The sequence below is a fragment of the Mesocricetus auratus genome, unplaced genomic scaffold (assembly GCF_017639785.1).
Source record: "Mesocricetus auratus isolate SY011 unplaced genomic scaffold, BCM_Maur_2.0 Super-Scaffold_100014, whole genome shotgun sequence".
NCBI lineage: Eukaryota > Metazoa > Chordata > Mammalia > Rodentia > Cricetidae > Mesocricetus > Mesocricetus auratus.
The window spans coordinates 2,735,853-2,763,470 of NW_024429197.1; the positions used below are offsets into that span (position 1 = coordinate 2,735,853).

The 27,618-nt window shown below is 52.7% G+C and overlaps 1 protein-coding gene and 1 long non-coding RNA gene across 4 annotated transcripts; one reads left to right on the forward strand and one right to left on the reverse strand.

Moving 5' to 3' along the window:
* Positions 1 to 2,194: 2,194 nt before the first annotated feature.
* Positions 2,195 to 25,517, reverse strand: Rcc2 (regulator of chromosome condensation 2). Of its 3 annotated transcripts, none has more exons than XM_040757535.1 (15): positions 25,235 to 25,517; positions 24,778 to 24,838; positions 24,341 to 24,480; positions 23,586 to 23,873; positions 18,150 to 18,243; positions 15,858 to 16,001; positions 13,970 to 14,101; positions 13,546 to 13,634; positions 12,337 to 12,451; positions 9,385 to 9,551; positions 7,966 to 8,146; positions 7,646 to 7,751; positions 7,065 to 7,137; positions 4,772 to 4,849; positions 2,195 to 4,369 (listed from the first exon to the last, which is right to left on the reverse strand). In XM_040757535.1, exons 4-15 carry the CDS (start codon positions 23,862 to 23,864, stop codon positions 4,265 to 4,267), a joined length of 1,563 nt encoding a protein of 520 aa, XP_040613469.1. In that variant the 5' UTR covers positions 23,865 to 23,873; positions 24,341 to 24,480; positions 24,778 to 24,838; positions 25,235 to 25,517; the 3' UTR covers positions 2,195 to 4,264. The 3 variants fall into 3 exon arrangements, with proteins under 3 accessions (XP_040613469.1, XP_040613468.1, XP_040613470.1); XM_040757534.1 differs by having other exon boundaries at positions 24,607 to 24,838; XM_040757536.1 differs by lacking the exon at positions 25,235 to 25,517 and having other exon boundaries at positions 24,778 to 24,841.
* Positions 24,833 to 27,279, forward strand: LOC121144164. The gene is made up of 2 exons (XR_005881474.1): positions 24,833 to 24,975; positions 25,097 to 27,279. It is a non-coding gene; the product is annotated as an uncharacterized LOC121144164 (long non-coding RNA).
* Positions 27,280 to 27,618: the final 339 nt, after the last annotated feature.

Genomic DNA, 27,618 nt, shown 5'->3' on the forward strand with positions numbered 1-27,618 from the left:
GTGCACTGCCCAACTTGAGGGTGATGTAGCTGAGAAAACTGAGGGTTAATAATCCAGAACCAGTTACGTGACCTCTAGCCACCTCCAGAAGGATTCTTTCTTGGAGACACGGTCTCATGTTGCCCAAACCAGCCTTGAACTCCCTATGTAGCCAGAAACGACCTTGAGGGCTGATGAAATGGTTCCGCAGGCAAACAGTGCTAACCCTAACAAGCTTACATTTGGTCCCTGGGACACACACAGTGAGATGACCGACGCCCACATCTCCGTGAGTGTCTTACCACGTGCATGTAGGCACACAAACACTTGGAAATCCCAATCCTCTTGCCACCAGAGGGCTAGCATGTGTAACTATGGCTAACAGTTGGAATGGAGTCTGGTGGTGGTGGTGCACGCCTTTAATCCCGGTGCTTGGGAGGCCGAGGCAGGTGGATCCCTAGGAGTTGGACGCCAGCCTTGTCTACAAAGTTGAGTTCCAGGACAGCCAGGGCTGTTAATGGGAACTAACAGTGCTCTGGTGTGCTGTACGAACGAGCACTCTGCCAAGGGAGGGCCAGGCCTAGCACAGCCTCTTAGAAGGCACCAAGTCTAGGTCCTGGGACTTCTGCTTTCCTGGAGGCTCTTAGGGAGCGGCTGGGGAGGTGTGTATGTGGTTAAGAGCACAGGCGGCTCTTCCAGAGGACCCGGGTTCGAGTCTCCGTACCCACATGGCAGCTCACAACTGTAATTCTAGTTCCATGGGTTGTTTTCTGGCCTCTGGGTACTACACGGCACACATATATGAACATTGTGGTGCATGAGAACCAGGGTCTTGTGTGACCCCCACCACCTCCCTTCCCGACGAGAGGCAAAAATGTGAAAGTTGGTCACCTGGGGCCTGCGTTTTTATCCTAAGGAGCTCATGACGAGAGGGCTAAGGAGGCTGCTGGCCTCTCCAGACAGCTTCTCCATCAGCGACCAGCATGGACTGCAGCACCAAGTCTTGCCAGGGCAGCTTGTAAAAGGTCAGGGTGGGGTCTCTTCGGCTCTGTTGCAAACTTCCCCATAGGCCGTTCTGGAGGGCAGTGGGGTGGAGGTGGGGGTGGGGGTGGATGGATGACTGCAGCCTTTTGGCAGAAGTTCCCGGCACAGGTCAGCCCAGCAGCTCCCCCTTCCCTGTGACCAAGCTCATCACATGACTACAACTCATTTCCTCTATAAAACAGGAACAATGACCCAAGCTCAAGGCTGTTGGTGCGTGTTACAGATGATAGCCAGGATGTGCGGCAGCCCTCGGGAGCCTTGAGTCCAATCCTCTGCCATCAAATGAAAGGCTGACTCCTCTGCGCCCCCTGGTGGGTAACTGGCCAAACTGAAGCAGCCAGGTAGCCTCTGATCTCTTGTGAAGTCTGGGGTTTATGTGTATGATTACATGTGTTCTTTGACAGACCTCCTCATAGAGCTAGGGTGGATATAACTCATGTAGGCTTGATTCTCAGGACCAAACCCAAAAAAAGTCCAGGTCGAAAACATCTTAAGGTGGACATTTAAGCGAGCACGGTGGCACACACCTTTACTCCCAGCACCTGCAAAGTAGAGACAGGTAGATCCGAGTTCAAGGCCAATATAGTGTACACAGCAAATTTCAGGCCCAAGATAGCTATATTGCAAGACCTGTAATCCCGACCCCAGGAACGTCAACAGCTAGCCATCTTCACACTCAGCGTGAAGCCCTTAACCAAGGGCTGTGCAAGATTTACAGTGAGGGCTGACACCTCACATAGGCTGGGCACCCAAAGGTGGAAGGAGGTGCCCAGCCTGAGCTACATGAGACCTTGTTCCGTCCACAAAACAGCTCCTGAGCTGGGACCACATGTGTTCTGGAGCACCTCTGTGGCCCCCTGGCCATGATCCCTTAGGGCCAGTTAGGGCTCTCTGCACCTTTAGCCCAGGATGGCTCAGAAGTTCCCTAGGGGATACTTTCACCCTTTTCGAACATTTTATAGTGTTCTGCCTGCATGTATCCCTGAAGGCCGCAAGAGGGCACTAGATCTCATTACAGATGGTTGTGAGACACCACGTGGTTACTGGGGATTGAACTCCGGACCTCTAGAAGAGCAACCATCTCTCCAGCCTTCTTTGGACACTTATGGTGCACTTGCACAGGGCTGAGGATGCAATCCATGTTACTGAAGAGGAAACACGAGAGCCAAGGCAGAGTAAACAATGATGCCGTTTATTTAAAATGTTTACTCCAAGAAATATATATATAAAAAAAAAATAAGACAATTAACAGCACTAAACCAGGCACCTTCAACCAAATCACATCCTTGCTGTTCCCTTCATGCTACCCTCTTGTCGATGACCGGAAGACTTCAGGAGCCCACAGGCATCCAGAGTAGTTCCCACCCAGGGTTTCCCACCACCCCCATTCTAAAGACATTTCCCAGTGGAAAAGCTCAGTGGACATTTTAGCCTAAAAGAAGGGGTTGTGACAGGGCTCAAGGATCTCTCCCCAGAAAATACTTCCTGTGCACATCCCCTCCCCAACAGTCTACCCAGAGGGGCTGACTGCTGGCTTTAGTTTGCTCCCTGGAAGATGAGCCCAGCTCAGCTCAGGGCTGTTGCATCCTCGGCCCTCTTGGTGACCACACACCTCCAGGACAGAAGGAGCAGACACTGAGCGGCACTAGCCAGAGACACTAGGGAAGTGGAAGCAAGGGCTGTGTCTGGGGTGACCTGGACAAAGCAGGTTAGTTTTGCAGAAGCACTGCCTCTGCAGAAGCTTGTCGCGACACTGGGAGACAGAGGAAACTTGGATCTGTTCCCGCCAGGCCATGGCACTGGCTGGGACAAGTGCCTCGAAAAGCCAGAAGCTGCTGTGGAGCGCTGGAGCAGGAGAAAGCAACAACTATATCATTTTTGGCATTTTAACATAGAAACAACAAGCGCTACAACAGCAGAAAACGAAACCATAAATGTGAAGACCAGAATTAAATTTCCCATCCACCCAGCCTCACACTTCAACCCTTCTCCCGGTCTCCTCCGGAGCACCACTGAACTAAACCTAGTTACAGTAGCCAAAACAAGCCCAGACCCTCTGGAAACCAGGGGCCCCCGCCCAAGCTTTCCACCACACTCGGGTCCAGTGAGGAGGGATCCGGGAAAGGCACCTCGGAACTCAGCTGCAAAGTCAATACCAGGACGGGCTCGGGCAGAGGGCACTTGTGGGGACGTGGGTGGCAGTCACAGCATCTGCACTGACACGCGGGGCAGGGATTTCATCATGAATCCCAACTATTTGGTACCAGAGCCAAGCAAATGCAAGCGACCAAAGAGCACTGGGGCCAGCAGAAGAGGGGCCAAGTCTCGGGACGGGGCAGCCATCCCAGGCACAGGGGACAGCAGGAGCGGACAGGAGACGCACGCGGGCGACAACAGTGGGTCACAGAGGGCTGAGCACACTTGACTGCTGGCTGATCTCTAACTGGTAAGCACAGCCTGGGCTCCACAGGGAGCCATAAAACCAGACCCTTCAACAACACAAAGGTTCCCCACCTTGCCCACCCCCATACCCCATGGTCCCCAATTCTCATCTGGACTTGAGAACTAAAGTAGATATAAATGGCTAAACACAGACTCCAGAGCCCCCCACCGGGGGGTGGGGGGTGGGGGGAATGGCTGGTTCTACAAATGCTTCAGCCAAAAGGCAGTGGGCCTTGCAGACAAGACAGCAAGTCAGCAACAGCTGTTGGGAGGAGGTGCGGGCAGGCAGGAGAGCCTGTAAGCAAGTGACCGGTCTCCCAAAGCGGGCAGGCGGGACTCTGGGTGGAGACCGACCACTGGGGATTTCTTGGCCTAGAGGCTGCTGGTTCCTGGAAGGGCCGTTTCTGTCTGGGAAAGTGGCGATTCCTCTCCCACGTGGCACCCACTCGGATCACAATGCTAATTATGGCTGGAATGGGAGGGCTGGACAAGGATATTCAGGAGGGGGTGAAAAGAGTACAACTTAAAAAAAAAAAAACCTAATTGCTCAGAGTTCCTGCCTGTCTGTCTCGTAGAAAGGCAAGCAGGCTATGAGCAAATGTTTAATCAGACACTGAGGGAAAACACTGTGGAAAGCATACAGAAAAGGTAGTTAACGTTGGATTGCTTGGAAACGGAACCGCAGGGAGGCTGACCCAATGCACCTTCGGTCAACTTTTGCTTCCTAAATTCCTTGTCTGACTTCTGGTCCCAGTGCACGTGAAAATGACAGCTGCCACGAGGGGAGTGCCACCCCGCCTCAGAGGGTGCGTGGGGTGTACTCGGGCAGCCTCTTGAGCTTCTCCTTCTCAGCCTCACTCTCATCTCGTGCTATCACCAACGAGTGTGAATAGCCCATGGCCACCTGCAGGGACAACAGTGTCAGCATTGCGCAGGCGCCCATCACAGACGCTGGGTCCTGGGACATCAGTGAAACCCGTCCCTCCTCCCTAGACACCTGGTGCATCCAAGCCCCATCCTTCCCAGGACTGCAGGCCCAGATGGAAGCCAGTGGAGCCCCTGTGGGCAGGGACTGGGGTACGGCTCCACACTGCACTTGCGCCCCACCGCCCATCACAAGTCAAAAATGTATTATTATCTGCTCAGGGGACTAGTCCCTGACCCGCCTGTGGCAAGGATCCCAGTGTGAGGGGACTGGGGGTGATGACCACAGAACCAGGGACACAAGGACAGAAAGGCCAGTCAAGGGATGTCACACAGCTCAGCAGGCTGTGAAGAGCTACGACACCACAGGCCTCACGCTCACCTGTTCTGAGTAAATGCCATCCAGGGTCTTCACCTCTTGAGCTGCAGTGGAAGATTTGGGCTTGTGGTCCCCATAACCCTGGAAAAACAAAAACAGACTGTGACAAGGTCTAAACAAGAGGGAAATGTGTGTTTCCAGGTGTCTCTCACTGAGGTAAGAGTGAAGGACCCAGTCACTGTGATTACGGAACAAAATGTACAGAGCACGGAGATGACAGTGGCTGACAACCTGTACACACAACCAACCGCAACCTTTGACACACCTGCCAGTCCTGACACTTGACAAGGAGAAGGGAGACTGCCAGTGACAACGTCAGACACCAGCGGTTTTAAGAAGTGGCCATCGGCTGCTGGGGAGCACGGGGCCGAGGGCAGCTGGTCCTGAGGCTGGTCCTGCACCCTGGTTAAGCTCCTTCTAGACAGACTGAGCATCTTCCCAAACCCCATCACACCCTCTGAAGCTGCATCACCTTCCCTGCCTCAGGCTTTCTAAGCCCACTGCTACTAAGATTCCAAGTTGTGTTTAGAAGAACAAAACATTTTTTAAAATTAGTGTTTTAGAGTCTGGCAGTGGTGGCACACGCTTTTAATACAAGCACTTGGGAGGCAGAGGTAGGAGAATCTCAGTGAGTTCGAGACCAGCCTGGTCTACCAAGCAAGTTCCAGGACAGTCAGATCTGTTACACAGAAAAATACTGTCTCGAAAAACCAAAATAAGAGAAAATAAAATAAATTTGTGTTTGGGTATTTTGCCTGCCATGTATGTCTGTGTTCTTGTGTGTTAGATCACCCTAGAACTGGAGTTACAGACAGGTGGGAGCCACCGTGTGGGTTCTGGGAATTGAACCTTCATACTCTGCAAGAGCAGGAAATGCTCTTATCCAATGAGTGTATTGTGACAGAGGGTCTTGATAACGTAGCTTACGCTGTCCTGTAAGTCACTAGGCCACTGACACTTCACTATGCAGTTGAGACTGCCAAAGACTATTTCTGAAGGGCCCCAAAAACTACCCAACAGCCAGGTTAGTTATAGTGGTGCACACCTTTAATCCTAGCACTTGAGAGGCAGAGGCAAGCAGATCTCTGAGTTGAGGCCAGGCAGGTCTACAGAGCAAATTCTAAAACAGCTAGAGCTACATGATGAGTTGCTGGCTTAAAAAAATCCAACAGAAGCTGGGTAGTGGTGGCACACGCCTTTAATCCCAGCACGCAGGAAGCAGAGGCAGGCGGATCGCTGAGTTCCAGTTCCAGCCTGATCTATAGAGTTGAGATCTGGGGCAGCCAGGACTACACAGGGAAAAACAGAAACACACCACCCATCCTTCTCTGACACACAGAAATGGGAGGAAGGTGCTCAGTCTCTCTGCCGCTGCAGGAGGGGGTACCATGGTGTGGGAACCCTGAGGAGCAGCTAGTGGCCCATGGAGGCCAGTGATGACAGCTTGAGAGACAAGGACAGTCCTGCCTCTCTGACTCCACCAATGAGGAAACTTCCACTCCCAAAAGGATGATGGAATAAGAAACCATAAGGACAGCCGGCAGTGGTGGCGCACGCCTTTAATTCCAGCACTCGGGAGGCAGAGGCAGGCAGGCGGATCTCTGTGAGTTCGAGGCCTGGCTAGACCGACAGCCTCCAAAACAATACAGAGAAACCCTGTCTCGTAAAAATAAGAAAAAAAGAAAGAAAGAAACCATAAAGACAAAAGAGTCAAAGGCCGGATATACAAACCCCCAGTCAGCCTTGGCCTCCTCACAAAGAGAATACTCACTGAGCTAGGGTCTAAGAGTCCTGTTCTTAGGATGGACAGAGTGAGGTCAGAGCCAAGGGCAGCTGCTTCTGACCTCACTCCAGTCACTGGGACTGAAAACCAACTGTAACTCAAGTTGGAGAAAGGAAGAACAAAACCATCTGTATGGCTGGCCTAGCAACACTGGTCCTGAGCACAGACCAACAGCCCCAGCTGCCTACTAAGCACAATGTCTGGAGGCCACGGGAGACAGGATGACACACGCAGCTCAGGAAGACCCTGCTTCCTGTGAACATGGGCAATGAGTCCCAATAGTAGGAAAACACCTGACAGGTCTGAAGCCCCCAACTTGTTCTATAGCACAGACCACAACAATCTTACTACCAACCAATCAGGACAGCTTTAGAACTTAAAAACCAAATGTGATCCAATGTTACACAGAAGGACATCCTTAATGGACAAGGAAATACCACCCATCTTCCTCATGCCCACTTTCAGGCTGGTCTCGGCTAGTCCAGCTCTTCCCAGATCCTAGTGAGGGCTCACCAGCTCCCCGAAGGTTGGCGACGGACCCCAGCTGATGGTACTCTCATCGGCCGCCACAATGATGCTGCTCTTCCTGCAAATAGGCAGAAGTTGTCACCACCCACACAAGGCCAGTACACCTTGCAGTGCCACTGACCTGGACAGACACACACAGGGGACCAGAGAACAACAGCTCAGGCCAAGCTAACTCAGACACACCTGCATTCGTTACCTGTAAGTACTGGGTAATCTAGCAAGTGCCCTTCAATGAGGACACCAAATTAACAATGAGGACACCAAATTAAAAGTCACCCCACACTCTCCTACTGTGTTGAGAAATTAAAACCCTATAGTTTCCAAGCTGTGGGAAAACTGCCAAACAAAAACTTTCAAAATTACTTTCCATGAAGGAAGTAGGCACCTGTTAGAGCCAACCTGGCCCTCGCTCTCCCCTCTCCCATATTTTGGGGGTTTGGTGTCTCTGTCCAGCCAGGAAGACCCCAAGTCAGCAGGCACAGCAGCCTTCCCAAAGACATAGGCACACAGGGCACCTACCACTCACAGGACAGAACCGACACCACGAGCACTGTTCAGCCACTTACCCACAGGCGAGGCTCCGGATCCTCCAGCCACAGAGGTCCTGCACTGCTTTCGGGTACATGGTGGACTCACGAGATGTATTGGTGGCCCCCCAGAAAAACAGGCCACCTAGAAGGAAGCAAAGCACATTAGTGCCACAAGCAAGCATCCCAGGACACCAAGGTGATGGACATCGGCTTAAAAGGAAACTGCAGAGAGAGCCAGGGACAGACATGGCATGGCTGTGGGACCCGTGAAAATAGCCATCCCCAGAGAGGGGAAACCTTGCACACGGCTCCAGCCATGGGGACCGGGAAGCTGGGCAGGGGAAACGGATACTGACCCACTTCACTGACAGCAAAGGAGCAGGTGTAGCCGGCGTAGATCTGGGTTGCACCACGCCCTGGGAAGTCAAACAGCTTCACCAGGCGAGGCACCATCTCATCCTTCTGCTCGGCATGGCCCAGTCGGCCATAGCCTCCAAAACCCCAGGAGAAGACTCGCTTCTGTGAGTCCAGGACCAGCTGCAGGGAGAGGAGACACAGGCTAGGACACATGGGTCACGCATGGCTTCTGTCCAGGAGGAGCTGGGACAGCAGCAGATGGCAAGGACAGAAACTTCACAGCATTTAAGGCAGGACGGAAGCTGGCCACACAAACAGCCAGCAGGGGGAGTGATTTTCCTTTTTCTCTTTAAATCTCTCCTTTCCTTGGCAGAAGCTAACGCTTTCAAGTTCCTATTATAACACTGTCTAAACTACAGAACCAGGAAGGAAAGGCTGCGACTATCCGCTCTGCACTTGCTGTCATAGGTGCACACAGTCGGAGCAGGCACAGATGCGCCAGCTGTTTACAAACTGCCTTTTCTGAGTCTCTGAGGTTTCGCATCTACACCTCATGAAATGTGCAACCTCAGCATGGAACAGGGGATGCATAGTTCAGGCCCACAGCACTTGCCCACCTTAGGTTCCATACCCAGCAATGCAAAACATGTAACATGGGTTGCCTTGCCCTGAGATCGAAAATAGCATCCTGGTTTAAGGACTCACAGGCTCAAGACACCTGCACTTACTCACTGAGCACCACCAAGCAGGCAGAGGGTGGTCCTGGGACTCAACTCTGTCTGGGCTTCCTGTCTGCTGCCAAAACAAGACCCAGACCAGATGCCTCTATTGTCAGCAAAGAGAGCAGAAGGGCCAGCAACAGGTGCACACCTTTCACCCCAGCACTGGGGAGGCAGAGGCAGGCGCTCATCTCTGAGTTTGAGACCAACCTGGTCACAGAGCAAGTTCCAGGCCAGTCAGGGCTAAAGTCAAACCCTATCTTAAAAAGAGGGCCAGCAAGATGCCTCAGCAGGCGAGGGCACTTGCCACGCAAGGCTCATGAGCAGAGGTGAACTCAGCACTGATTCCCACAAACTCCCATTAGTGCCTGTGGACTCACAAATACAAAGACCTTGAGGAGCTCATAGAGATTATCCTCCCATGGTTATTTTGCTAAGATGACCTTTAAGGAGACACCCTCAATAGTTAATCATTCACACCCTAGCAAAAGGTAAATATCATATTGACACCATGATGTGTGTGTGTGTGGGGGGGGTCTGCAGACACACACCTGAATAGTCGTGTTTAGATGTGTCTGCAGTGGTCAGGAGATCACGATGGGAAACTCACATGACACAGTCTGAGCAAGGCAGACACCCACCCCAGAACCAGTCTATACCAGCATGGTTATTGAACAGCGAAAAAGAAACAAGGCTTACTGTGTGGTTAGCGCCACAGGCTACATCTCGAACCACCACATTCGGAACAGGCAAGATCTGCCCATCCTTGGTCTTCTCGATGAAGATGGCCACCCGCCGGGGTACCAGCTCACAGTCATATTCTATCCGCTGTGCCCGGGCGATGAACTTCCCATCTGAGTTGTGTCCTGCGGTGAGCAGAGCCGGAAATCAGCAACAGCAGAGGGCACAGGGCATGGAGGCACACTGCTTCACTCGCACCGCCACACGCCCAGGGGACCGACCCCTGCCCCAGCCAGAGATTCAGCCACCCATTTAGTCATGAGCTTGTCGTAACACAAGTCATTCTTCTAAAATGCACGTAAAACAAGGGTGCCCTATGCAATAGGACCATAACTTGGGAAGACTCCACATAATACTCTGGAGGCAAAGGAAAGTGTGTCTCCTCCTGTGGCTGAAGTCACAACAGCGACCTCACAGCAGTTCTGATCCCAAAGACGATCTACCAAGCACCCAGTTGGGGGGCTCTGAGGCCCTCCAGAAGGGAAAGGGTAGACAATCATTTAGCACAAACGTTTCCATTTCTGTCGACATTTAAACATGCTGCAAAGGACACAAAATCCTGGGATTCACAAACCACCTGCAAGAAGTCATGCGGGACTGGGTCGGTACTGGCTTCACAGGTGAAGGGCCTGCCCGGCACATACCAGGCATGTTCCAGCCCAGCACTGAATTCAAATGTCTGTGGCCCTAGGACCCAACAATTTCTGGCTTCTTGCACTGGTGGTATATCCGGGCACTTAGGAGGCAGATACAGGAAGATCATGAAGTAAAAGGCATCCTCAGTTACACAGGGAATTTCAAGTCACCCTGGGCTACACTGAGTCTGTCTCAAAAAACAAAACAAACATATGACCCACACCTTTAATCCCAACCCTCAGAGGCAATCAGATCTGAGACTTACGGCAGCCTGGTATATTCTAGGCTAGCCAGAGATACACAGTGAGATTATCTCCAAAAAACAATGTAAATAAATGAAACCACCAAACAAACAAAAACAAGTCACAAGGACCAGTCTGGACCCACTAGCCAAGATACTGATAGTTTACAACCCCAAACATTCTCAATTCCTGCCCTGAAACAAGTAACAATTTGTCACTGCATCCCACCAGGCAGGAAGTGACCCTGCCAGGGAAGTAGCGTCATGGCAGGATACTGGTTGGTCTCCAGGGGGCGCTGTTCTGCTCATCAGACCTTTACAGGTGGCCAAGTGTGGATGCTGTGCCTCAGAAACACAGGTTAACTGAGCACAGCAGGGCACGGGCTTGCTGTTCAGGCTCCCCTCTGTGAGCAGTTCAGATCACACCACTGGGAGTACCCGGCCACCAGGGACCTCACCATCTTCCCAACCTTCTCTCTACTGACCAGGGTGCCAGTGTCCTGTCCATGTGCTGACTACTGAACCAGACTGTCCCCAGAGAGCAGCAGGGAGGTCCTGCCGTTCTCTCCCTCCCACCTCCTTTAAAGGTGTTATACTCAGTACCTAGCTTTGGTGGAGTACAGGCAACACCCTCCCCAGGAAGGTGGTGGTGGGGAGGCAGCTACCTTCTCCCCTGGGAGGTATTCAGTGCCCTTTCCCGGTCACTGCAGCAGAACATGAGGAAGTGTAGCCCAGGAGCCCCTCCTGAAATCATGTTTGAATTCTGAAAGCAATGTCGGCACTGAGACAAGAGCAGAACTGGGGGTTAGGCTGGGTTGTTTTGAGACAGCTTTCACTGTGTAGCCTGGCTAGCCTATAACCCATGCGAACTATGCCAGCCTCAAACTTGCTGTAATCCTCCTGCCTGCTTCTCAGTTGCTGGGAACACAGGTGCGTGATCACCTGGCTGAGTGGGAGCGTGCCTCAGAGTGAGCTGGAGTTTCGAATGAGAGCTGGGTTCTGTAGAAGAGGTGGAGCCAGGCTCCTAACTGCACAGTGGTAACTGTCCCTGCAGAGCCTTTCCACTGATGCCACCCTTACTGTAAAGATCAAACTGCTGGTGGCAATCAGGCTGGCTCCACCACGATACTGTCTAAAGGTGGCAGAGAAGCCGCACACATAGCAGGAAGCACAGAAACACACTTCCTGTGCTGAGCCTGGGTATGGCAGGAGGCCCACCCGTGGCCATGGAAACCGTTTATCCAACAGCCCCAAGAACTCCCTGGCAACCAGCACGGATGTGCGTAAGGGGCTGGTCCTTCTTATTCACTTCTGACTCAAGGTATATTTAGTTTCACAGAGTCACTGTTCCCTGCAGTCCAAGGCCAGAGCAACGCTCTGCTTCTATTTATATTCTCCCATCTGCGCACTTGTAATGACGCTGGGACCCAGCAACCCAGATCTTGGACTGCTCCAGGCTGTTCAGACACCAGCAGGGGGCGCCCACACCTCACCACCTGCTCAAGACTGGAGAAGGCACCAAGAAGAGCCACCTCGGAGTCAGAGGGGAAAGGAAAATGGAGGCCTTGAAAAATTCCGGTAGTGAGCTTCACCGCCTCTGAGGACAGCTTGCTGGCCTCCTCTCTTCTACTCTGGGCCTGTGTGACATCCACTGCAGTGAAGATGAGCCAGCTGCTCATTCAACCAGGATTCTTACAACCTCTTATGTAATTCTCTCACTTCTAATATACACGAAACTGGCTGAGCGTGGCTCAAGCTTCTGTCCTGTCTCAGAGTCTCATACAAATGGATTTCCAAAAGAAAAGCTTGGCCAGACTCAGTCCTGGTGTTTTCACCAAGGTAAAGCATTGTGACCCTTGTAACCTGTGAGTTAACAGCAAGCTGTTCCATGGAGCGTGAGACGCACTTAGTGGGTTGGCTACTGTCTGGATCAATTACCCACACTTGTAACATGTGTGCGCAGTCCCACACTGCCTTCTGGCTCCACGTTTACAGTTAAGATTACAGAGCTTGTAAGAAAAAGCCTTCCATACCCAGCTGGCCATACTCAGGGCACCCGAAGGAGTAGAGGTTGCCTTTGCAGTCCATCAGCATGCTGAATTCAGCCCCGCAGGCCATCTTGGTAATTGGCTGCCCGTTGTACATGATCTGAAAAGAAAGACAGCCAACTTTCAACTCCTTCAGTCTTTTCCTCATTCCACCCTGGTATGAAACAACAGTGAGCTCACCCAGAGGGTGACTGCATGGTTCCAAAGGCAGCCACTTGAGCACACAGTATCACAAAACTGACTACAAGGACACTTAATTGTTGGAGACCCCCACCCTCCCAGGACAGCAGAGGCCAAGAACATTAGCTCTTGCTCTGGGGCTTACACTTGGGAGTCTCCCAGCAACACCTCCCCCACCCAATCACCAGGCTCAAGCACAGGGACCAGGGCTCGTGGGAGCAGTGACCCCAAAAGCTCACTCTAGTGTTCATACTGCTGTCAGCCCCAGCTAGGGAAAAAACGAGGAGGGCTTCCGTGCTGTCACCCAGCCTCAACGAGCTGTCCTGTTGCAGACCTCAGTCGGGCCTCAATGAAGATGTGAGCCAGACACAAAATGGCTCAAACAAAGACAGCAAGTGACAGGGACAGAAAGCAAGAGCAGGATCTGGCAAGGCCCAGACACAGGAACAGTGTTTTAACCCTTGATGGTGCAGGCAAACATGGCGCCCAGGCTCATCCCATCCTTACTCAACTACCCAACTGCACTCCAGAACTCTTCTTAACAAAGCAGGAGCCCTTCATTATCCTTCAAAGCCTACAGGCAAAGCCACGAGGTCCCCCCCACACTCCTAAGCCACTGGCTGGCAGTCAGCACTGTTTCCCAAGAAGGAAGCCTCCTACAGAACCTCTTGCTCCATTCTGAGCACCTGTGAGGACAACTTTACACAAGATCAAAACTTAGTATCTGCCAGGTGGTGGTGGCGAGCACCTTTGATCTAGCACTTGAAGGCAGAGGCAGGGGCCAATCTCTGTAAGCTTGAGGCTAGCCTGGTCTACAGAGTTGAGATCTAGGACAGCTAGGTCCTACACAGAGAAACCTTGTGGGGAGACTTCGGGGAGGGGGGTTGCAAACAACAAAAAAACAGTGTCTGCACATGAGGAGACCCTTGCATCCCACGGCGCGGTGACCTAACATAGCATCTCCATCATACTTTCCAAACCAAAGCTGCTCCAAGCCCACAACCCTGCTTGTACCTGAGCAGGGCTTGGGACAGCATCTGTCTGGTTCCCAAGGCCCAGCTGTCCCATCTTATTCTCTCCAAAGGCAAACACGGAGCCAGTATCTGGAAGGACAGAAGAACATGACGGAAGAGGATGTAAAGATGATCATTTTCAACTGGATTTGGATCAATGTTATGGAAATAGCTCATCCACCAAGCAGAGCATGAGTAGTAGGAGAGCTGAGTGTTGAGCGTGTGTCCATCTGTCCTAAGGACAGCAAGGGTGCAGAACAGACCTGAGCCCTGCCACTCACAGAACCTGGTCTGGGCTCCCAGGGACCACCATAGGGCTCTCACTCCCTTCAGGAAGACACCCATCAAACCAGGGCATCATCTTCCTTTGGGCACTGACCCAGAGTTGCAACCAGCTTTGCTAGAAGAAGAGAACCCCCCCTTACCTGTTAACGCCAGGGTGTGGTTGCGCCCACACGCTGCCAGCACGATTGCCTCATGGCTGAGGGCCTCGATGAGTCTGGGGGCTTCAACCCGCTTGGTATCACCATGGCCCAGCTGCCCCTTCTCATTCCGACCTGTGGTGAAATCAAGGCTGGCTAGGTAAGCAATGCAAGGGGATGCTGGGGTAAGCACCCATGCTCATCCCCAAAAACAAACCTTCAACAAATCCCAGAGAAGGACGAGCCCCGCTACTCTCCCCAGTGGAATTGGCCCCAGTGAAAAGGGCTACACTGAATATATCCCAACAGGAATTGGCCAGCTACAGGACCATCCCAAATGCACCCCCAGTCTGTTACCCCAGGAAATGCTTGGTGTTCCTTGAATGCTCGCTCCACAGGCACCAAGCTCCAGGAACAGAGTTCCCACTCCTCATGCAGCTGGGGGCCATTGTCCCTCCTCCTCAGGGGATCTGATACATCTAATTATGATCTTCATTTCTTACTTCACCCTGCCCTGTTATAAAAGCCCAGCCCAGGCGTTGGAGAGATAGTGTGGTGATTAAAAGCACTGGCTACCTAAGACCAGGGTTCAATTCCCAGCATCCACATGGCAGTTCATAACTGTCTGTAACTCCAGTTCCAAAGGAGCTGACCCTCATACAGACACATACATGCAGGCAAAGCCCCATTATATACACTAAATAAATAAATCTTTAAAAGACCCCAGCTCCATGTACCCTCACGACAAGGGACAGACCTGCCCTAACAATGCCCCCTGCCTACAGGGCCACCTCCTTCTGGACAGTTGCTGTGTTGTATGAAGTCAAGCAGGGGACCAAACCCTGTGGAAGCCTTAGCAATGCACAGCTCCTCTAGGGAGCCCTAAAAGGCCTTGGCCAGTGTTGAGGACAAAGCATTAGGGAATGGGGGAGGGGCCCTATACCAACCCAGAGAAAACAAAAATTGGGGCAGATGTTGGTGTGTCACCCAGAGCCTGGGAGGATAAATTTGGGCCACACACACTTGTTAGATCTTTTTCAACAGAATTATAAAATTAGCAAAGTGCAGAGAAAACGGCAGATGTTAATACATTTGGACTCTGGTACAGCAGCTCATGATATCACCAAAAGGAAAAAAAGGGGCTCAAACAACCCAAAATAAAAACTTCATCTGAACTAGAAGCCAGCCAAAGGCGAGAACAAGTGGATGAGAAGCCACCTCCTCAAGTCCTGAGGCGTGGGTGCCGGAGTCTTGGGCAATACCCCTGTACTATCTGGAAAAATAAGAGCTGGCGGGAGGGAGGTTGAGACGCGGGAGGAAAGGAAGATGTGGACAAAGGCGCTGTACAGACCTGAGGCCAGGAGCCACAAAGGCTCAGCCAAGGGGGCCTTCTAACAAGACCTATTAGCTACAAAAGTCAGGGAGCGGCCTTCAGAGTGGTGGGAACCCAGGCCTCATGCCACGTGCCACAAAGCAGGACACGGGTTAAGGTGAAGGGACAATAGGTCAGGAACAGATGGCTGATTGGAGGGATGGCAGCATCAGAGAGTTCACATGTGTTTCAAGTTCAGGACAATATTCCCCAAGGAGAATTTAAACAACAGGAACTAGTGAGATGGCTCAGCAGTAAAGGAACTTGCTGCGCAAGCCTGGAGACTTGGGCTCCATCTCCAGAACCTACGTAAACGTGGAAGGGAAGAACTCACTCCCAAGTTGTCCTCTGCATCAACACATACACACACACACACACACACACACACACACACACACACACACACACACACACACACAGAGCACAGTCATGGATCCAGACAGAAGATGGGTCCTCTTCCAGGTGGCTTTAAGTCACACTTCAAAGCGTGTTATGTGTAACCCCATGTCCAATACTTACCCCAGCTCCACAGCTTCCCTTCTGTGGTGATGAGGAGGCTGTGGGCAGCACATGAACCTGAAACCACAGTCCGCACCCGAACTCCCGACAGGCACCCATACCTATGGGGCCCCCACAAATTCTGACCAAGGTTTCGGTAAGCAGCTGCAAAGGGAAGACAACAATTCAAACCTCTGCAGAGCACAGCTGAACAGGACACCCTAACGCATCACCCAGGGGTCGCACAAAAACCAAACCTGCCTGGAGTCACTAGCCACCTCTACAGTGACGGCACCAACCCCTCTACTTGGACCCACACAGCTTCTTGACCCCAACCCTACTATAGGGCAGGATTGGCCTTCCTGCACTCTGTCTGGAACAACCTTTGGCTCTCCTGTCTACCCTCCTGCCTGCACCCCAGGCCTCCTGACAACCAAAAAGCAGGTCTTACTCAACTGTCTTCAGTGTCCCCTTTGTCCTCAGACTCACTTGCTTCCTTAGACAAAGGTCTGTAGTCATCCACCAGGTTCACCCACACCTAGGAACCTCAGCCTGTCTGTCACCTGTCTTGCCCACCAAGTCACTTCCCCAAGCACATCCTCCCATGGTCCCTACTAGTCCTTCAAACTTTCTGGGAAACCCACATCTAATTTTGCACTGTACCTCTTCTTTAAACCTGTACCCCATCCCGAGCATCCCATCTATTCTGCTGTGACAGACAGCAGGGACCAGGTCCTAGTCCTGCCCTTGCCAAGCCTCACGCCAGCTACCACTTCCCTGAGGCAGGGGCGTGGCTTTCTTTTACTTCCAGGACAATGGTGGCTATCTTGAGAAACAAGCCACAGTTTAGGTGACTCAGACACAGCCCGGCTGGCAAGTAATGGATAGAAAGGCTTCCCACTGGTCCCCTATGAGCTGCGACAGCACTGGGCATCAGAGGGCCAGGGCGCAGCGGAGAATGGCCTGGTTCTTGAACTAGCTGGCTCAGGTAGACCCTGGTTCCCTGGCACCCCTGCTAACACCTTTCCCCAAAGAGGGCACTACCATCAGCCACAAGAACATCGGGGTATCTCCCTGTCCCAAGGACTACCTACTCCATTCAGTTCAGAGGAGCCCAAGTTAAAATCATAAGCTGGCAGCGGCCCCAGCTCAGAGCCAGGCTGGTAGACATTAATCCCACGGTCTCCAGACCCCCAGGACCTGGTCCTCACCACAAGCTACAGCAAAGACCACCATGCTGCCACACAAACCAGGACACAGTAAGGGTAAGGAGCTGCAAAGACCCAAGAGACAGGGTGGGTAGGTAAATCTCCCCTTTACCTGCAGGTTGGTGGGTGCAAAGTTACAGGCAGCCTAGACAAACCTAAATGTCTACAATAAATTAAGCGAAACCGCACAAACCTGACTTGGGAGACAGAGGGCCAGGAGGTTCCCTAGGATGGGTAGGTTGGAAAGAATCCCAAACCTAGCCCAATCTGCTGTGGACTCATGGCTCAGCTTCTGGGCCCGAGGACACAGGAGCAGAGGTGACTGTCAGCTCAAGGCACCCCTGCCATATCTGCAGGGCAATGGACACACTGGCGAGCAAGAACCCTGTGTGCCCTAGCTGCAGTGGCCACTCTGTTCACTCATGAGGACTGGTAGGTGCCCAGGGCTGTGCTGAAGGATGGGCATCTCTCACAAGAAGGAGCAGCGGCCAGTCAGCTCCATCTGTACCATGCAGGACTCCCTGACATCTTCCTGGGCAGGATGATGGCCAAGGCCCCTAGGTTTGGGCACTAGGGTGTGACGGTATTCAAATATTTGTTCACAGACAAAGCAATGCTGGGAAGCACTTTGGGTGTGTTTCCAAGTGAAATCAAGAGCCAAAGTGTGGCACTGAGCCAGCCGTCTTCTCCAAGAGGCCCCTCAGGAAGGGACCCATCTTCCACAAACAGCTGGACAGAGGGAGCTGGTGGGACTGTGCCCTCTCCACAGCTTACCAGTTCCACTGAGTTGTTCTAACAAGCCACCAAGTAGCCTATACATCTCCGTCCATTACATCTGACAGTGTCTGGGGCCTTGCGGCACCTCAGAACTGGGCCGGCCTCTTCCTTGTAGTGAAAAGCAATCTTGAGGACTACATTCCCAAGTAATCTGAGTGTTTTAAATACAGGACTGTAAAGGCACAACACGCACGCATGGCCTCAAGCAATCTGCTTGGCCTCTGAATATGCCCACAAACACAGAATACCTACCTGGTGGGCAGTACTAGAACTCTACTGGCCACCCGGTTTACAAGCAGTCAGTCACCATTCAGACAGTTTCTCATACCTTGCTGTTTAGGCACTTCCTTCCGTCCAATCAAGTCCCAGTTGGTTGCCCCAAAAATCAAAAGCTGCCCTTTGCACTTAGACCCTTCAAGTTTCTAGAGAGAGAGAGAAGGCCAAGAATTAGTTTATCAATTGCTACGTGCTTGCTGCTGGCACTCCCCAGCTGTCTGTCCATGAACTAGAAAAGAAATGAGGCCTCTCTACAGCCTACATCACCCTTGAACTCACATCTACAGCCTCGGCCATGCACACACCACTGCACCCGACTGGAAATAATTCTTTGCTGGTGCCAGAGGTTCCATCCAATCACCCCCTCATCGACCTGCTCCACGGTGGGTGACTCCAAGCCCATCCCCAGAAATCGCCTTAAGTTTGAGCTCAACACTAACACTAAGCCAAAAGAGAGCTCTGTTCTCCCCCATTCTGTGTGACGAATTAGAGTCATGCACAAGACCAGTCCCCAAAGCGGGGGATCAAGGAACCACACACGCTGAGGCAGCTACACATTCCCTACTCCGAGCATCACATTGTATTGGCAGCCTTCACATGTCAAGCCCTGCATGACTTATGTATGTGTGGTCACCATGATACCAGTCCCATGTGCTGACCACAGTAATAGGAGATTTTTAAAAGAGAGGAAGGCAGGCACCTAACTTCATCAGGAGTAAGGGCTCAGTTTTGGTGGGGCAGCAGGGTCTGATGCAGGGGGCCTTCCCTGGATCATTTGACAATGCCCACAGCGGGGACCTTGTCACTAGGGCTCCCAGTGAAGAACACAACTCCCCGCACCCTCCGTGTTTAGAGATAGGAGTCTGCTCTGTAGTTCCGATTGTTCTCAAACTCAGCGGTCCTCCTGCCTCAGCCTCCTAGCACCAGGAGCACAGGCATGCACCACTGTATCTGTCCAGCCATCTTAAACACAAAATCCCACCAGGGCTACTGAGCCTCCACTATGCAGACGGAGCTAGCATTTTAAAAGGCCACTACACAATCATGGGCTGCACCCATAAAAATAATCAGCATTTCCTCTTTGCCTTCTTAAATGTAAAAATTATTATTCTTTCCTTTCAAAATATACTTATGGGCTGCTGAGCTGGCTCAGTGAGGTAAAAGGGCTCATAGTGCAAGCCTGATGACCTGAGTTCAAATCCTCAGGATCCATGGCCTCTGCATGCCCATACTCACACACATACCTCACACACACATCAACAATAAATAAAATGCTTGTTTTTGACAAAAAAGCACTTTTGCTTTGTTTGAGACAAAGCCTATGGGGCCCAGGCTGGCCTCCACTAATAGAATTCTCCTGCATCAGTCTTCCAAATGCTGGGATTGCACCCAGTTTCCAAACGCACTCTGTGGAAATAAAATAGTTCAGTGGTTGAGTATTTGCTGCACTTGCAGAAGACCTGGGTTCAGTTCCTAGCACCAAGGTCAGGTAATGAGTGGCTCACAATTCTCTTCCAGGGATCCAACACCCTCTGGCCTCTGTGCACAGAGTGTAAAGCAGGTACACAGAGAAATAAAAATTAGTATGAAAAGCAATTAAATAAAGTTGGTTATTAGGCTCAATCTATGTACCTACCCTTCCACCTCCACCCCAACTGAAAAAGACCCTTTTTTGAGCTATCTGTGGAAGACTGGAGCAAACCAGAACTGAGCAGCAGCTGCAGTTTCAATACCTCCAAGCCCACAGCAGCCCCAGGTCAGCTGTCCTGGACAACACACTCCACGTTTTAGTTTTTGGGGAACTTGATCTCCAAGGTGTCTCCAGTATTATGTAACCCCTACTTCCAATCAGGTCCAGGAGGCAGATGGCAGGAAGCGAGCTTCAAGACTGGCTCTGCGGGCCCAGGCCTCACAGGGATGGAGTAGCAGCCTCCTTCTCAATTATTCAGGAGTGTGGAGTGTGGGGGCAGTCTTCCAAAGCCAGACTGCAAGTTACCCGATGGGAGCCTACTTTCCCGTTCTCTCTCCTTTGTTGAAAGGCAGGTGTGCTGGAATAACCTACAAACTTCAGCCCACAGCACTGGACACTTTGTAAGGCTGTCACTTACTTGTGTGTGCTCATTCTTCAGGTCAAGACTGAAGGAGCCCCAGAAATAGAGGGAAGAGGACTCAAACCCAGCATGGCTCCAGGCCAGACAGCAGTGCACTTCTGACATGGAAAAGTTCAAGGGCTCCCAAGCTCAGCACTCACTGAGAAACTCACACACAGCAAAGCCTCGTGGGTGCTATGGCCACCACAAGCCCAGAACTCCACAGACCAAGGGCGGTGGCCAGTATCTATTGCCATCCTCGGGGCTCCTGAAGCCTTTCAGGCCACCCAGCACGTATATAAAAGCCTGCCCTTTGAAAAGGCTGTCTGTGGGCATGCATGCCTGGCTGTCCACAAAACATGTTTCACATCATGGACCTTTGTATTCTCACAGATGAGAGATTGCATCCACTCCCAATACCTACACAACTGTTTACTAATAACGCAACAGTTCATTTCTCTACATCTTGACACTCCTCTCCTTCTTATGGAATAAAAATTTTAATTAGTGCTATTCACAATGCCCTTTCAATCAAAGTCACAGAACTGCAACAACCTATGCCATAAGCCTGCTGCCCCATCCAGGAGATCCCAGTGAGCAAATGGATTTGAGAGGGCTTGGGGGGGAATCAGTGGAAGAGCATGTATGTGCTTAGCCCTGAGTTCAGTCCCACCCAAGCATCGGAGGGAGGGAGGGAGGGAGGGAGGGAGGGAAGGAGGGAGGGAGGGAGGGAGGGAGGGAGAGACAGGAAGGAAGGAAAAGGAACAAGCCAGCAGTTTCCCTGCTTTCCGAAGGCTAACCCAGACTACAATGTGACTGCACCGTGTCTAAAGGCTTGCACACAGACAAAGCCCAACAGTCCAGGATGGGTGAACTCCATCTCACCTAGCTACTCCCCATGACTGGTCACAAAAATGACCTGGGCTTAGATGAGTGGCCAAGGCAGAAAAAGCACTCAGTATCTTCAATCAACAAAATAGGAGTTCCTGGCCACAGCAGTTTCTGAATTATCACCCAAGTACACTTTGCAAGGCTGAGAGTCAATCTTTTCACACATCCATTTAGGAGACTGACGCTCTGGGATGAGGAGGACCAAGAGCAAGATGCTGGCAACAACAGTCCCTGAGGGCTACCAACCCTCCCACTTCAGGCTTGGCCTTCAATAATGCTCACTAAAAATGGACAACATGTCTCAGGGCCCATGAGCTAGGCGTGGTGGTACACAACTTTAATCCCAGCATTTGGAAGGCAGAGGCAGGTGGATCTCAGGGTTCAAAGCCAGCCTGTTCTATAGATCGAGTTCCAGGCCAGTCAGAGCTACTACATAGAGAAACATTGCCTCAAAACACAAAACAAAACAGAAACAACCAAACAAAAACCACATAGAGCTGGATATCTGCACCACTCCGTTTTCTGATGGTACAGGCAACACTACAGGGATGATCAATCAGCCTCTTCCTTGGAAGACAAAATAGCTACTCTTCACAACTACCTGTGAGCCTCCGGTCCTAAACTAACAGGACAAGACCAACAAGTTGGCTGTTAAGGACTCTCCTGTCTTTCCTAGGACACCTGACTCGTGCAGGACAACTCTACCCCTCAACAGTGTGAGCACATGGCTTATCTTCCCCAAGCCCAACACCACTGCAAGTTCAAGATAAGGGAAGATGTACAGGCTTGTGTCTGCTCAGTGAAGTTACTTCTGAAAATCAAGAGACTGGTAGCCTACTACAGCAAACAATCCATAATCTGCCTAGCAGAGAGACCATGATGGTCCTTTGGCCTGCTGGCCTAGGCTAGTGGGGATGAATGCAAGGCTGTGCTCTCGGCCTTGAGTGAAACTCACCAACGCTAAGGGACACAAACTCAAGGCACACTCTTCAGGTGCAAGTGTATCACTTCTGAATCGCCACAGGCCCCTGGCTTCACCTATCCTATGGCCCTGTACTGACCAGTGAGAGGGGTTCCTGCAATAGCCCCCCTAACTTTAAGGTGGCAGATACACAGCTTTTAAGTTCCTGTTTCTACACACAGACGGGAAGTTAGCTGTACACATAAACAGAGCACAAACTGCAGGGGACTGCTTCACTCAGAGATGGCATCTCCCGGTAGGGCACAAGGCGCCAATTCCAGCACTGGGCTGGTGGGGGCAGAGGCAGGCCTCCGAATCCCTCCTACACTCCTTTCTTCCACTCCTCATGTGAATCCCTCGGTGGGTTAAGAATCTCCTTCCAAAGAACTCACTCCGCTTGGGGTAGACAAGAGCAGTACAGCCAACTCAGAAACAGATAATCCAGTTCCACATGGCTTTCCCAAACTTGGAAAACCCGGTTCAACAGAGATAGGACTCCAACATGCCTAACTTCTTAGCATCATCCTAACCCTCCAAGCGGGGAGTAGGAGGGCAACTGTCGACTTCCTCTTTTAACACGCTGGCGGAGACCATCACCCTATCTGGCAAGCCTACCTCACGCAGAGTTCCCCTGCATGCCTACCCAGTCTCTTCCTTCCACTTCAGAGCTGTTTGTGAGGCATGTTCACGGGCATGATCTGCAAGATGGTGAAGGGCTTTCTACTATCCCTTCCAGTGAGCCCGGACGACTGTGAGGCGCCCAGGTCCCTTTACCCTTGTCACCTCTCCAGAGCATCCTTCGAAACAAGGGTGACGCTCCAAGGATGGAACACCATCCCTTTCTAAGGATTAACGGAGAATGGGGTCTCCTGCCTAAGCAGAGGGATGAGATGTACCAAAGAAAACTTCCACAAAGTTCTAGCAAGGATGCTGCGGACCCTGGGCCCTGCTCGCGCCGGCTCTGCGGGGCTTTTTCTGCAAGCTCAAGTTCGATGGCCGAGACCAGGGCTTACAGGAGGACCGACGCCCCCCCCACCGGCCCCACGCCGCGGCCACCCCAGGCAAACAAAGCCGAGCGCCGCTCTGCGGGGGGTCGCGGGTGGGAGGGGAGCCCCCGGGCGCGCGCGGGGGGGAGGGGGGTGCGGCTCCGGGGAGCATGCGCGCTCACACCCGCGCGGCCCCCACCATGCCCCGCGCGCACCGGCCGGCCGACCGCGCAGGCTGCCCATGGAGCATGCGCGCAGCGCGCCAGGCCCCGCCCCCCCGGGGCGCCCGAGCCGCAGCGGCGGGAACCTCAAAGCCCCGGCGCGAGCCGGCAGCTCCCGGAGGGTTGCCCTCCCCCGGAAAGCGAGACGCGGGGGGGGGAGGAGGAGGACGCACCCGGGGAAGAGCGACAGCCCCTGCGTGGCCACGCACGCCCGATTCCCCCGGCTCCGGGACCAGCTCCTCCCGAGGTCCCCGCGCGGCGTGGGGGGAGGGGCGGGGCGTGACCCCGCGGCGCCCCTCCCCCTCAACCGCCAACCGCCCGCGCCCCCGCCCCACTCACGACGCGCTCCTTCGTGTGCTCGGGTTCCGTGATAATCGCGGCCGCGCCGCCCGCCTTGCCCGCCGCCGCCGGCCTGGCCGCGCGCTTGCCGCCGCCGGGGGCCCCGTCCAGCTCCGGGCCATCCTCGTCGCCGCTGCTGCCGCCGCCGCTGCTACTGCTGCAGCGCTCGGGCCGCTCGCGCTTCCTGCCCGCGGGGCCGCCGCGCCTCCGAGGCCCCGCGCGCGCCGTGCCGTTGCCCGAACTCGGCTCCTCCCAGGCCGCCCCCTTCTTCCTGGGCATGGTCGCGGGCTGCGGAGACACGGGCGCACAATGCACGGGCTGGCGGCGGGGCGGGGGAGGGGAGCGCGGCGCGGCGTGGGCCGCCCCACCTGCTGCTCCCTCGCCCCTCCCCACGCCGCGCGCCACGCGGGGACCCCCCTCGCCCCAGGCCGGCCCCAGGCACCTGCGAGCACGCGCGGAAAGAGGAACTTTCGTGGGCCCCCGGCCCCCGCTGCCCCGCACTCGCCCCGTCTGCTTTTTTTTTTAATTGATTTTGAACAATGGGATCTCTGTCTGTCTCCGATTAAACCACGTGGATCCGCCTTCCTTCCCCTTCTTATTCATTCCGTTCCCCAACCCCCCCTTCCCCAGCGTTGTTTTTTTTTTTCCTAACCTTTTCGTGAGGTGGGGGGGAAGAGGAGGAGAAAAAAAAAAAGAGGAAAAAAAAAACTTTCCCAGACCCCGCAAACTGGTCCTTGTTGGTTTTCAGCCCCTACCTGGTTGGAGTGATGAGAAAAGGGGAAGGGGAGCGATTGAGAGACGGGTCGACGGCTTCCTCTCTCCCCGGCCGGGACGAGGGCTCCAGCCCACTCACCAGATACACTTAAAATGTAAATACGAGCTTCCAGAACAAATGCTACAACACAAAACAGAAACACATGTGCGGCCGGGCGGCAAGCGAGCGCGCGCGCGGCGGGCGGCGAGGGGCTCCGGGCGCGCACGCCCCCTACAGGCCGGAGGACCCCGCGGCCCGGCCACCCACCCGAGCCTGCGTCCCGGGCACCCGGCGCCACGCCGCAAGCCCCGCTGGGCCTGCCGCTATGCGCTCCGCACGCCCTTCCACGCAGCGCGGCCTGCGCGTCACAGGCGTCTTTGGGGCTCCGGAGAGTGTCAGATTCTCTTGTTTTTTCCTCTGAGCGTCTAGACAGGTCACCTGAGGACAGTCGCTGGAAAACAGTTCCTTTGCTCACGCAGCAGCCAACGAGGGACGTGCCCTAATTGAGTGATTGGAATGAAAGATGAATGCAATTTGAATAACTTTCTCCTATGCAGACAGAGGCTAGATTTTATACACCGTGGATGTGTCCCCAGGATGCAGCCGGGTGCTGTTGCGCGCTCAAGTTATATAAAGGTTTGATATACTAAGAACTTAGTAATTAGTCGGGGCTATGGGGGCATATGTGGACTTGAAACTACATGTGGCGGAAAGTCTGTCTTACTTCCTTCCCTTTCTTTTTTTCTTTCTTTCTAAGTATATTTACTGCGCCCCCAGTAAAAGCAAAACAAGATGCAAGGGTGCTAGATGGCGAAAACGTGGAGAACAAGATCTATGCCCAGTTGGAAGGCGGAGTAAGGAGGAAGACAGAAATAACTGAAAGTGTGGTACTTACCCCATTCCAGGATCAAGGAAGGCGTTTCCTGGACAAGCTAAGTTGAGCAATTTAAAAAATCCGACCTGCCAGAAAAGGGGTAGAAAGCATTTTCCCAGCCCCGTGGAGTAATGCAGGGATCCCGGAAGGGAAGTGGCCGGGGTGCCGGGGTGAGATTAAAGCGACAAGGCTGAGGAGTGAGGAGTTGACAGTGGCCATCTCACAGAACCGGGCTAGCAATGTGCAGGATTGCCGATTGGAGAAGGATCGACTTGGCTGCTACTAGGGGAAGGCTTGCATCACAGTATAACTCTCTTCTACATTTTTTTTACCCCTTTGGGGTTTTGTTTTGTCTCACATAGCCCAGGCTGGCCTGAAACTCACCATGTAGCCCAGGCTGGCATTGCACTTAATCATCCTTCCTCCACCTCTCAAGTGCCCGAGTTGAACGTTTCTTTTTTTTTAAGCAACTTCCTTGGTTGGCTAGAGAGTTCTAGGGTCTTTGCGGTTCATTCTTTATTATATCGAGAAGCAGGGGGGGGACGACACAAAAATATCTGAAGGCAAGCAGACTCCAAACGAACCAAATCTAAGTTATTTGATAATGTCACAAGTCTGTGTGTCCTGAGAGCTGGATACACTTATGTAAAACAACCCCGAAAATGAGCCTCAACTGGTGCATTACGGAGATACTCAGGTCAAGACCACATAGGAGCACCTTTTGAAAGCCTCTTAATAGGACAGGCATTCGAAAAGATTGAAGAGATAAAACCTTGAGGCTTTGATATAAAACATTAGAACCGACCAGAAAAGAATTCTGCCTTAAGTGTGCCGTCAGGTCCCGGTTTCAGGAAACGGCATGCTGGAGCTTGTCCGGGGGAGGTGGCTGGTTGGGCGTTTATCTTCCCGACAACACCCTGTGTGGCCAATTAGAAACGCTGAGGGCGCCTTTAAAAGGCTTTCAAGCAGCGAATGTCTCTTTCTTTCTCCTGCCCCATAATACTGCTTTCTGCCGGCGTAAAAGGCACATGCGTCAGAACCGCTGATGCAACCCGACGCTAATATCACGTTGCATCATCTGACCCAAGGTGTGGTACTTCCAAAACTGGTTTTTCCTGAGGCCGTCCTGAAGAAGAGCACTCGGGGGATAACACCCACCAACTGGCCCTCCTCAGCGGGCGATAAAAGTGTTTTCTGCCACTATATGCCTCGGTTCCACACTATTTCAGACCCAGGGAAAGCCCGAGTGACTCCCCTAACTGAGACGGGGGTGCAGACGCACACACTCATCAGCGATGCAGGTCGTCTGCTGCTCAGCTTATGTAACGAGTGTGACAGTGAGGTGCACCTACGGGGCAAGCTGGGAGTGCTCCCTCCAACCCCTACTCAAGCCTGGGAACTGTACTTCATTTTAGTTGAGCAGCTGCTCGTAGAGAGCAGAAAGGAGAGCAGGGGCTGAGACTTCTAGGCCCTTCTCTCTGGGCACAGGTGACTGGCCTCCGTTTGTACATGGAAGTGTGGCTATCTTGCTGGTAGCCTTTTCTGCTGCTCCTCAATAAAGGTTGGACTCAGCGACAGCCAGAACCCCTCCCAGAGGTGCGATTCCATGCAGCTCAACCTCAGAAAACTCCCCCTAGTCAAGTCTACAGTCTCATTTACATAAAAACGAAGCCAGCCACTAGTGGCAGAAACAGTTTTGGTTTTAGACCAGGTCGCAAGTATTGCAGGCTAGCCTCGAACTCACAATGTAACCAACGGTGCCCTTCACTTTGATTCACCTGCCTCACCTCTGGAGTGTTGAGATTACAGACATGGAGGACCATCATAGTCCATTTGTGTGGTGCTGGGACTTGAATCGGGCTTCATACATGCTAGGCAAACACTCTACCCACCAATCCACACTGCCAGCTCCAGACAGAAAGGAATTCTGATGGTCTGGGTAGGTCCAATTGGACCACAATAGAATGATACACAGTCTGCCTGTACTGTTGTACCAAGAAGCTAAAAGCTACTGGACCCTTGAATATGGCAGGTCCATGCTGCAATTATAGCATAAACACACTGGATTTGTTTGTTTCATTTGGGATTTTTGTTATTGGTTTTGGTTTTTCCTTTGTTCTTGAAGCAGGATCCCACCATGTAGCCCAGGCTGGCTTTGAACTGGTATCCTATTGCCTCGCCCGCAGAATGCTGGTATTATAGGCTTGTACCAACATACCCAGCTCACACTACACTTGAAGACTCAGAGCAAACAAAACAAAACCCCCGGGACAGATGCCATGAGCCGTTTTATTACGTTAATATGGGCACGATGGTGTGTAGCTATGTCGTCCCAGCTACTTGGGAAACTGAGGCAAGGGGGATCAGAAGTTTGAAACTAGCTTGGGCAACAGAGAGACCTCATA

What these genes read in the sequence shown, in the direction of transcription:
- Rcc2 (XM_040757535.1), bottom strand. Translation starts at nt 23,864, where the DNA reads ATGCCCAGGAAGAAGGGGGCGGCCTGGGAGGAGCCGAGTTCGGGCAAC. An exon ending in AGGGAAGCTGTGGAGCTGGG is followed by an intron (nt 14,102 to 15,857) that starts GTAAGTATTGGA and finishes ATTTCACCACAG; the next exon opens with GTCGGAATGAGAAGGGGCAG. An exon ending in ATGGCATTTACTCAGAACAG is followed by an intron (nt 4,370 to 4,771) that starts GTGAGCGTGAGG and finishes TTGTCCCTGCAG; the next exon opens with GTGGCCATGGGCTATTCACA.